At 41.8% G+C, this 12,115-nt stretch overlaps 1 protein-coding gene across 6 annotated transcripts in view; it reads left to right on the top strand.

The window, feature by feature from the left end:
* Nucleotides 1-12,115, top strand: part of pcbp4 (poly(rC) binding protein 4) — a 113,824-nt gene that overhangs the window by 71,508 nt on the left and 30,201 nt on the right. For all 6 annotated transcript variants that reach the window (XM_067416294.1, XM_067416292.1, XM_067416297.1 and 3 more), the window contains exon 5: nucleotides 4,027-4,143. In XM_067416294.1, the coding sequence (XP_067272395.1) occupies nucleotides 4,027-4,143 (117 nt within the window). The remainder of the gene's footprint in view (nucleotides 1-4,026; nucleotides 4,144-12,115) is intronic.

Below are 12,115 nucleotides of genomic sequence, written 5' to 3'. Positions count from 1 at the left end.
GCGCTTCTAGCACGGCGAGAGCTTCGGCTCGAGTTTGTTTATTCACTCTAGTATTCTCTGTCCGCGGCGATAGAGCGACAGGACGAGAGAATTGGAAGCGTGAGGTAAAACTCTGTCCGCGGCGCTTCTAGCACGGCGAGAGCTCCGGCTCGAGTTAGTTTATTCACTCTAGTATTCTCTGTCCGCGGCGATAGAGCGACAGGACGAGAGAATTGGAAGCGTGAGGTAAAACCCTGTCCGCGGCGCTTCTAGCACGGCGAGAGCTTCGGCTCGAGTTTGTTTATTCACTCTAGTATTCTCTGTCCGCGGCGATAGAGCGACAGGACGAGAGAATTGGAAGCGTGAGGTAAAACTCTGTCCGCGGCGCTTCTAGCACGGCGAGAGCTTCGGCTCGAGTTTGTTTATTCACTCTAGTATTCTCTGTCCGCGGCGATAGAGCGACAGGACGAGAGAATTGGAAGCGTGAGGTAAAACTCTGTCCGCGGCGCTTCTAGCACGGCGAGAGCTTCGGCTCGAGTTTGTTTATTCACTCTAGTATTCTCTGTCCGCGGCGATAGAGCGACAGGACGAGAGAATTGGAAGCGTGAGGTAAAACTCTGTCCGCGGCGCTTCTAGCACGGCGAGAGCTTCGGCTCGAGTTTGTTTATTCACTCTAGTATTCTCTGTCCGCGGCGATAGAGCGACAGGACGAGAGAATTGGAAGCGTGAGGTAAAACTCTGTCCGCGGCGCTTCTAGCACGGCGAGAGCTTCGGCTCGAGTTTGTTTATTCACTCTAGTATTCTCTGTCCGCGGCGATAGAGCGACAGGACGAGAGAATTGGAAGCGTGAGGTAAAACTCTGTCCGCGGCGCTTCTAGCACGGCGAGAGCTTCGGCTCGAGTTTGTTTATTCACTCTAGTATTCTCTGTCCGCGGCGATAGAGCGACAGGACGAGAGAATTGGAAGCGTGAGGTAAAACTCTGTCCGCGGCGCTTCTAGCACGGCGAGAGCTTCGGCTCGAGTTTGTTTATTCACTCTAGTATTCTCTGTCCGCGGCGATATCGCGACTGAACTAGAGAAGAGGAAGACTGAGGAAAAACTCCGTCTGTCCGCGGCGCCTCCTCAGCGCGACGGTATAGTGACGAGAGCTTCGGCTCGAGTTCGCCTATTCACTCTAGTATTCTCTGTCCGCGGCTGTAGCGCGACGGAATGAGAGAAGAGTGGGAACAACTCTGTGGCAGCGGCGGAAGAAGAGCCGCGGCGGCGGCAGAGTGAAGAGAGCTTCGGCTTGAGTGTGCTCATGTCCTCTAACATTCTCTCTTTCCGCGGCGCTATTCAGCGCGACGGGACGAGAGCAGAGGGAGAGTGAGAAGAGCTCCGTCTTTCCGCGGCGCTTAACGACGCGGCGGAACGAGAGAGTCCTCGAGTAGAACAAGCCTGTAAGCTCTAGAAGTGGCGTTGCAGCGGCAACACACACACAAACACATATAACACTCAACATAGACACAGTTTAAAGGATATATAACGCCGGATGGCGTAGCTGGAAGGGCAGAGAAGGCGGAGAGGGAGTCCGTCGTCCTCAGCTGCAGGTTCCGCTGGTGCCTTTTCAACGGCGGTGCTTCTTCCGGAGACCAGCGAAGGTATCGCTGAAGGAGATAAAATCTGACACCTATGGCGAATTAGGGTCTTATATAGCCTCCTGTATGCAAATATAAGCACCTTTTTCGGCGGGCTTCTGGAACGCCCCCCATTGGTTCGTTCCTCTCAGCCGCCTCACCATAGGTTCCTGCAGTTGCCGCAGCCCGGCCAATCAGAGCGCTCCTCGCGCTGGGCTATGGCCGTGCAGCTCACTGCGCTTTACATAGATACCTTTATTAAAAGTTTTGCTTCACATTCTCGAGAAAAGGAGTTTTTCCCATACGTAATACGAGGAACCTCTCTCGAAAGGGAACCCTTTTTGATCATGTGCCTGGTGCGCCGAACGTTTTTTTGTCAATAAAGGTGCACTATGTAGTATTTTTGCAGTAAAATATCCAAAAAACACTAGGCCAGTGTTATATCTTTTGTTCAGTTGAGTACTTATATCCCAAATGTTTCCAACTATTTGTAAATTGTGCAAAAATTGCTATTTTAACTAATGAACCAGGACGTGTCAGCATAGCGTTTGAGGGAGTCGCCTGTCAATTGCGTCATATCTGCGTTACCCTCGGTTTTATTCTGCAGAAATGCTTTTCTCTTAGCAGTGTGAACATGTCACAGCAGCGCCGAGCGAACGCACAGAGGAACGTCATAACATCATTTTAAACACACTTAAATGTATCTAATATGATAAACAGAGCTGCTTTACCTTATAATCATGACCGGAAAAAGTGGAAGTGCGCGCATCCGGCAACTGTATCCCGTCCCGTCATAATAAAAGTCTCGGTGCTCGTGAGCCGTGTCTTTGTATAACAATCATACAAACAAGAAGCACATTTGGAATGACATGAGGGTGAGTAGAAGATGACACAACTATAGGGTTTGTGGTAAATCTTTTTGTCTTACTTGCAAATTTTCTAGAAATTAAGTCATTCCTGACCTATACTTAAAGTCGCACACAGTCAAAATTTCAGTGTTGATAGAGAGAAAAAACAAACATAAAACAACACATTATTATATTCAGAAATAAAGCTAAATTACGGTAAATAAGGCCAAACATTTAAAAACATTATTAACAAGGCAAACATTTGTTTTAGGTCCCCTTGCTCCAAATCAAATCCTTCAAATGTAACTGTATTCAGAAGATGAATGAAAAATATTAAACAAACATAAATTCTAGTGAACAACAATTATTATAAATGCCAAGACTAAACACATTTATTTAAAGTGGAACTAGAACTCTCCGTCATGTGGGAAACGCACCACACACATCACCTGGCTTAAATCCAAATGCATGGTGTGTGTGCTAAACGTTAGTTGCATTATATACTGTTATGTGATTCAAAAAAATGTATTATAACTACAGCAAACTCGCTTTATTACTGAATACATTTAGCAATGATATAAATACATTTGATAAATTACAATATATATATTCACATTATACACAACTTGCAAAAAATATGTCAATTATACCGTCAATATACTCCGCTGCATTCGCATGCATTTGTGCATGATTGATGGAGAGATCAGTGTAAGTGAAGCTGACAATCAGAGCTCTGCAGGAAAATGAATCTCTGCTGGAGATCCACACTTTTGGACTGAACACACGCGATATGCACAGCTAACATAAGCCCTATGCGGGCGAAACTAGTTTCCCCCGAGGAGGTCAGGTAAATTTGTGTTTCATAAAGACGTACTTTGAGTTTAATCCCATCCTAATTGAACACGCCTGTTTTTTTTTCTCACTCAACCCTTATAAAATAAAATAAAAAATACAGGACATTGCCTACTATTGTTTTGAGCATCCACTGAGAAAACTAATCTTGTCTGGATAGGAATTTGTTGTGGTATATACGTTTTTCACAACTTTAAATACCGAAACTAAAACTACATTCTTTGTTGCGTTGCCTAGTGCAGATTCGTTATGGATTATGGTGTTTTTGCCATCTTGCAGTGTATAATAACATTTGGTTGGTGGTGCAAGCATTGCTGGCATCCCACATGATGTAGAAAGGAAATACATTTGTATGAATATTTAATGTGCCTAAAAGTGCGCAAAAAAAAAAATGCACAACACTTTTTCCAAGGCCGCCCTTTATACACACACACACATACACATACACACACACACACACACACACACACACACACACACACACACACACACACACACACACACACACATACACATAGTATGTTTATAATGTAGGTGATCTCAGGTTTATATTAAATTGTCAGGGCATTTGGTCCCCACAATGTAATATAAACAAGTATACACACATACACACACACACACACACACACTGCAGGTGGCTGTGTATTTGAGCAGAACTTTTATTTTTTTGAAGTACATTTTGCAAAAAAATGCTATTTCATTTCTGTGGTTTTACTTTTCCATCCATACAGAGCAGTGCACGTATCAACATCTCAGAAGGCTCGTGCCCAGAGAGGATCATCACCATCACGGGCGCCACAGAATGTGTGTTTAGAGCCTTCACTATGATCACAATCAAACTGGAAGAGGTAAGTACAAGAAAACTGCTCTTAGTATGCAATCACACGGATAAATAACCATTAAATATAATAAACATGCGTGATAAAGGTTAAGTTCACCTAGAATTGAAAATCGTATAATTTACTCACCCTCATGTCGTTCCAAACCCGTAAGACTTTCGTTCATCTTCAGAACACAAATGAAGATCTTTTTACGGAAACTAAGATCTTTCTGCCCCTATATTGACAGCTATGCAACTATCACTTTGACCCTTACATTTTTTTTAAAGAGATTGTAAAACTAATCTATATGAATCTATATGAGCGGTTTTAGTCCAAATTTTCTGAAGTAAATCAATCACTTTATATGACAAACATATTTATTCACACACAAACATTCATCAACTCAGATGTAGCAAACGGAAGCTCAAGCATGTTCGTTTGATGTGCAAGAACTGGTGTTACGCAGCACGTTTGAGCTTCAGCAAGAACCAATGAGGTTCATTCTCGTGTTACGCAGCACGTTTGAGCTTCAGCAAGAACCAATGAGGTTCATTCTCGTGTTACGCAGCACGTTTGAGCTTCAGCAAGAACCAATGAGGTTCATTCTCGTGTTACGCAGCACGTTTGAGCTTCAGCAAGAACCAATGAGGTTCATTCTGTTGTTACGCAGCACGTTTGAGCTTCAGCAAGAACCAATGAGGTTCATTCTGGTGTTACACATCACGTTTGGGCTTCAGCAAGAACCAATGAGGTTCATTCTCGTGTTACGCAGCACGTTTGAGCTTCAACAAGAACCAATGAGGTTCATTCTCGTGTTACGCAGCACGTTTGAGCTTCAGCAAGAACCAATGAGGTTCATTCTCGTGTTACGCAGCACGTTTGAGCTTCAGCAAGAACCAATGAGGTTCATTCTGGTGTTACACATCACGTTTGAGCTTCAGCGAGAACCAATGAGGTTCATTTTCGTGTTACGCAGCATGTTTGAGCTTCAGCAAGAACCAATGAGGTTCATTCTGTTGTTACGCAGCACGTTTGAGCTTCAGCAAGGACCAGTGAGGTTCATTCTGGTGTTACGCAGCACGTTTGAACTTCAGCAAGAACCAATGAGGTTCATTCTGGTCTTACACATCACATTTGAGCTTCAGCAAGAACCAATGAGGTTCATTATGGTGTTACGCAGCACGTTTGAGCTTCAGCAAGAACCAATGAGGTTCATTCTGGTCTTACACATCACATTTGAGCTTCAGCAAGAACCAATGAGGTTCATTATGGTGTTACGCAGCACATTTGAGCTTCAGCAAGAACCAATAAGGTTTATTTTGGTGTTACGCAGCACGTTTGAGCTTCAGCAAGAACCAATGAGGTTCATTCTCATTACGCAGCACGTTTGAGCTTCAGCAAGAACCAATGAGGTTCATTTTGGTGTTACGCAGCACGTTTGAGCTTCAGCAAGAACCAATGAGGTTCATTCTCGTGTTACACAGCACGTTTGAGCTTCAGCAAGAACCAATGAGGTTCATTCTTGTGTAACGCAGCACGTTTGAGCTTCAGCAAGAACCAATGAGGTTCATTCTCGTGTTACGCAGCACGTTTGAGCTTCAGCAAGAACCAATGAGGTTCATTCTGGTGTTACACATCACGTTTGGGCTTCAGCAAGAACCAATGAGGTTCATTCTGGTGTTACGCAGCACGTTTGAGCTTCAGCAAGAACCAATGAGGTTCATTCTGGTGTTACGCAGCACGTTTGGGCTTCAGCAAGAACCAATGAGGTTCATTCTGGTGTTACGCAGCACGTTTGAGCTTCTGCAAGAATGAAGGAGTCAAAGCAAGTACAGTTAAGCTTCTTTATATATGTTGATCAGTGTTTATTTGTGAATAAATGCCTATGCATGATTACTTAACTCTATGTAAAATCTAGTTGTTGCATCACCAACAGTGTGCAAATAAAAGACTTGCGCTGAAAATGGATGATTTACGGTCGATTTGCAGCAATAAAGCTGTCAGGATGAACTCCTTTGAACTCTGTGTTTGAATTTCAGCAATTCTGAGACATGGTTTGTAAGAACAGCTGGATGAAACAGTCGTGGGTAGTTTTCATATATCGTCAGTTGGTCCCATTGCAGCGGGGTGCCTATCTGTTGTAGGATAGCCTCAGAAATGTAATTTGAACCCCTACACGTAACATTCCCATGGTGATGCCGGTGAACGATTGCTGAAAAGAGACATACAACTCTCTGAAAAAAAGAAAGAAAAATGTGGTAGAAGTCTGATAATACGATGGGGCTTTGAAAAGTGAAGCTGTTGTGTGTCATATACTTCACAACTGTCTTGGGCTGGATCTGTTTTGGCAGTCTTAACTCTTTCCCCAGCCTTGAATAGATTTTCCATAATTTATGAGATAACGGTTCCCTGCCATTGACAAGTCTTTCCAGCAATCCGTGTTTTGCTTATACGCTATTATGAATCTTCTGAAAGAGTACAGAATCACCAGATCCAAAAACAAGCAATGAAAAGGACCAGGGCTGTCTTCAAAATTGCCCCCATACCCTCATTTACGATTCCCAACATTACTCCACTATAGTCTACTTTTGAAGGAGTGAATGAAAACAAATGAGTGAATTCAGACACTGTGTGCTGGAATGGCTGCCGCTTTTGCATAGTTTGTGCTTGCTGTTTATTAATCATTTGAAAATTAGCAAACTGCAGGCTCCAGTAGTAAGATAAAAAGATTGATCTTGAACTCTGTCAATGAAACTAGTACGTATAAGTCGTAATTAAACAATAATTAATCAATTAAAAAGGAATTTATACCTGTATGTTGTTACAATGGACCAGCAGAGGGATGATTCAGCTGTGGATGGCATCTTCTGGCAAGATGCAGGAATTCCTCTTTGGCATGACCCTCACAGTGCATTATGGGTATTCTCTAGCCGTTGAGTGTACATCAGTTGTACACTTGTTATTGCGGTACATTATGGAATTGAATGAGTTTACTCAGTATATAGCCTAGAAATCTAGACGCACCCTAGCGGCAGCAAATCTAATCTGCCACGAGTGTCATCTAGCAACTCTCAATACACTTCTGAGCTGTGAACGCCAAACTCTGGTCGGGCCAATCACATCGTGTATAGAGTCGGTGGGCGAGGCTTAACATAATGACGGCAGAGTTGCGCTTGCGTGCTTCTAGTAAACACAGAAACTGGTGAACGGCGGTCTTTCAAATCAGCTTTGACCGCGACTCTGGAAGACTTGGAGTTAAGCTTTTCTCTGAGAAAAGAAAAAAGAACGGCACTGAAGTCATTCTTAAGAAGGGAAGATGTGTTCGGAGTTTTGCCGACTGGATACGGCGAATGTTTAATCTGTCACCAAGCTCCACTTCACCTTCGTTGCTCTGATTGGTGTACCGCTATCCTATCGCGTGCAGAGAGTTTGAAAGACAACCGTTTATCCGCCCCTCAGATTGAGCTGTCAATGGTGAGTTTCCAGACCAAACATCTTGATGTGGGTCTGGCTTGTCAGGCTACTCAATATATACAGTCAAACCAAAATATATTCAGACACCTTTATCACAGTATATTCGCTATAGCTTCGAAAATGGTAATAAAATATGACTCGGAGTTAAACTGTGTCAGAACAAAATCATCTTGATAAGGTCAGATAACTTTGATAGAAAGGTGTGTAATGGATTACAATCAACCAATCGACTGTTCAATTTAAGTACGCAATTAGATGATACCAATTAAGATCAACCAATGACCAAGCAATGTTTCATTTTGTTCAGTTTGTGGTGTAAATGGGTCACATTAGCAATTCAAGAAAAAACTCTTAAGCAAAACATGGTCAGGTCTAAAAATAATAGTGTCTGAATAATTTTGTTCAAATATTTTTATCAATTTGCACACATTAAAACACACAACACACAGTCGTTCATAGAAACATACACATAGATGAGTCACAAATTCATATTTTTATTAATAGCATCAGTAGGGTTATATAACTGCTAGTCAATGAGGTGTGTCTGTCTGCCTGGAGCACGTCAGCTCTACACCCACCAACTAATAATGAATCTTCTCACTCCTGCTAAATCCATTATGTATTTGATATCCTTTCATAGCAGGCAGAGAGCCATTCATTAAACATCTGTTAGGAATCTCCCTCTCCCTGTCCGCTGCACAAGACCGTCTTCGTATCCATAACCGGAGAGTCACCATAGAAACCCCTGAGGTTGCACAAGGGTTCGTTTTCGCAGAGAATATCATGCGCAATACCGTTGAAATTTAACATGAATCTCTATTGAGGTCTTGCCCGGCTTTGATCTAGAATGTTTTCGTCTGCTCTTGCAGTCAGCTGAGAACACGGATGACATCTAAAAGCCATGTCTCAGAGTTTTGGATGATATATGACAGAATAGACAGAGAGCTGCGGGTCTTAGGGAGAAGACTGTGAGTCTTGACTTGAAAAAAAAATGTAAACGGTAAAAATGTCATGAGATACTGGATCCTATTCACTAATAATTGTGCAACGGTTGTGTGCAAACATTTCTGGTCCTACAACAACAGAAGCCACATGAATGGCACTAAACAACAAAATTATGAAATTCCTTGCACTGCATCAAAAATAGTTTTATCCTGTTCACTGTGATTTTGCAAAGTAAAGAAAATGTTGGTGGCGCTACACCAAAAAAAAAAAAAAAAACGAGCGCACACTGATACCTAAGAAGAAGAGGACAAAGAGAAAATAAGTAGACGAAGAAGAAGATGCAACAAGGCAAGATGTAGAGCTGGTCTCTTTGGTGTCTGAACACAAAGAACTTTATGACAAAAGCGACTACTATTGCAGATCGAATAGGAGTTTAATTTAATTTAAATGGGTGGTAAAACACAATTTCACTTTTCTAACTTTAGCTAGTTTGTAATGTTGTTGTTTGTGCATAAACAACATCTGCAAAGTTACAACGTTCAAAGCAAAGGGAGATATTTGCTTTTAAAGAAATCAATTTCTAAGGACTACAGCAAACGGCCGGTAGGGAACTACAGCCTTTTCCTCCAGACTCGCTGACATCAGCAGGTTCAATATTTACATAAACCCCTCCTCTGAGAATATTAAATAAGGGGGGCAAGGCCATTTTTTTTATTGCTGTGGAGGAGAGTTGTGGTATAGTTAATTGCTGACGAAACGCTGTTATTTTCATCCGGATTGCAGGTCCACTTTGTTCAGCCTTCCTAGGGATGGGGGAGTTAGGGATCAATGGTTAAAATGTATTTTTATCTCGGTCCCACATAATTATTACCCAAATCTCGCACGCTGTGCTGCACATTTTACGGAGGAAAGCTTTCACAATTATCGCGAGTTCAATGCAGGATTTGCACAACAGCTTGTCCTGAAAGATGGAGCTGTTCCAACTTTAAAAACAGGCCACAACCTGTAAGTATGATTTATTTTTCGTCTATGTGTTTTTCTGTAATAGTTTGTATTGTTAATTGTACGTTGTAGCAAGGAAGTAAACAAATGACAACGCTGTTTGGCTCTGCAAACCAGTTTGTTAAATGCTCGTTCATACTTAACATTATCCGACAGACATAACGTTACAAACTTTTTTAAAATATCAACAGCGAACTTGGATTAAGTGTAAATTATTCTTTGATTAGAGCTTTTATGTGTTGTTTATCTACAGGCATGCAAAACATGGTTCTGTGTTTGATTTGGCTACTATAGTAAAGCCAATGTTTAGTGTTAGTTTTGGGTTAATAGTTCTTGCGACAGATATTTGGCTATAATCGTTCTAAAAATACAAAAGGTGCCATTCAGTAGCGATAACTATAGCTCCGCAGTCTTTACAGATACTAGTAAATGTAAGGTACGAAAAACGTGCACTAGGCGGATAGCGAATCAGAACACAGCTGGGCCAGCTAACCAATCTGTGCCCATTGTGTATTTTTGAGGGACCAGCTTGATAGAACCCGGAAAACCATCAGACTGTTTTTACAAGAAGAGACAGCAGTGTAGAATAAATGTAAAATATACAAAAAATGCAATTAAAAAATAAAAATTATTACAGTGCACAACACAATCAAGCCTTCAAAAGACTGTGTTTTACCACCCCTTTAAGACATTTTTCAATAAGCGCCATCTACTGTCAGAGAGTGAATTTGCACGTTCACTCGGCATATCGCCAGTGAAAATAGCTTGTGTATGAGAAACGGCGGTGATAATCATGTAAGATAATCGTCCCGGTGTGCACAAGGCTTTAGACGTGTTCCTGGGTCAATAGTTTATCTCGGAACAACATTCCTGTCCAAAAACTTAGTTCTACCCCTAAACCTAACCCTACCCATTATAAATGATAGGTGAATAACACTAGGTAGAAGCACCGATCACTGGTTGTAAGCTTAAACTTCACATAAACTGTAAACTTGTCCCTCAAATCTGATTGGTTGAATGGCATTCAACAAAGATGTTGATCCAGGAACATGTTGTACTTGGTGAAATCACAGTCTCCCTTTTGTTGCACATGCTTTAGATTGCAGCTTTTGTCATACATTCTGTGCCAGGACCTGCTTACTCAACAGATAATATGCAAATAAGACAGACTCAATCTGCTGAGCGTAATATCTAAATTGATATTTTATTATGGAGGGTTGTTAAATGAGACGAGAGGGATGACCAATAAAGGGTTTGCGTGACGTCCTACATTAAGAATGAATCGGGAGATTTAGTCACCGTTATTAAGACTGAGGCATATTAATATCATTACTAATTCTACAGAGAAAAGAAAGCAACAAAGAAGGACAAGATAGAATATCATTTCGATACTCCTTTCCTGAAACTCCACGTCATCGGCAAGAAAAGATTCACGGTTATCTTTTTTCCACCTCCATCCGGTCTCTGGAGGTTTCGGTGCGAGACGTTGAAAGACACAACAACAGCGTCTCTAAAGCCCTAGCGCTGATGGAAACACTAAACAGAGAAGAAAAAGACTCTACTTTCCGAGACGCCACTCGAGGCGTATTCATTCAGCTCACGTAGGTGAGGTCTGGGTTGATGGGCAGGGAGACAGCACACGCTATTTACATTTCAAACTCGGCAAGATTCCTGCTCCCCCCCTAATTGATTGCAGCAGCGGTGGGCCACGATTCGGGGTGATATTTATTACCTGGTTTAATTAAAGAGAAAGCCTCTGAATCTGCACTAGCTGAGTAATGGACGTTGAAGCTGATTTCTTGTAGTGGCAGGTATATGAGATTGGAACACTCTGCATAAAGGGATAGCTCATAATGCCTGGTACACATTGAACAGTTTTGGGCTGTCCTAGATGAAAGATGACCAGTTGTGGCGATTTCTGTGGCTCTTAAACGGTGGTCCTAGGTCATATAGTGAGAGCTTCAGAGATGGCCTTGGGACCAAGGATAGTCTGCGATGATTCTCTGACAGTGTCAGAAAATTACCATGATCATCTCAAGGTGTGTTTGCTGCTACAATATGCATCTATTGACTAGCCAATAAAAGTGCAACATAAAACGGCGTCTTTATCAACGCGACTTGGCGCTAATACTTTAAACTACTTACCTCAAGTTCCATTTGACCACGTCCATATTCTCCTCGTTTGCTTCCTCCTCTCTTTTCAGCGCACGTAAAAAACACAAATGCCAAAGTGCGATTCATCTTGCTTTATTTGTTGACTAGCGCATACTGATGATGTTTTATCCTTGTATACTAACTGGCATCGTTGTCTACGATTCAAAAGGTGTCCCAAGTTTATTAGAGCCATGTCACACAAGTGTTATTTGTAATGCTTTTATAGGATTGCCGAAATCCCACAGTCTAAAGCAGGCATTAAAAATTAAATTTGGGCATTCTGGATGTTGGATCAAATGATGGTTCTCATGTCATTTAAATATGATAATGATTTTGTAACCACTTGTAAAGCTCTAAAAGAAACCAAACAACACCCAAAAATGCTCCATAAAAGTATCATAAAATTGGTTCATTCAGCAAACTT

Source organism: Pseudorasbora parva, chromosome 14 (genome assembly GCF_024679245.1).
Source record: "Pseudorasbora parva isolate DD20220531a chromosome 14, ASM2467924v1, whole genome shotgun sequence".
NCBI lineage: Eukaryota > Metazoa > Chordata > Actinopteri > Cypriniformes > Gobionidae > Pseudorasbora > Pseudorasbora parva.
This window is presented reverse-complemented; position numbering and strand designations above follow the sequence as displayed.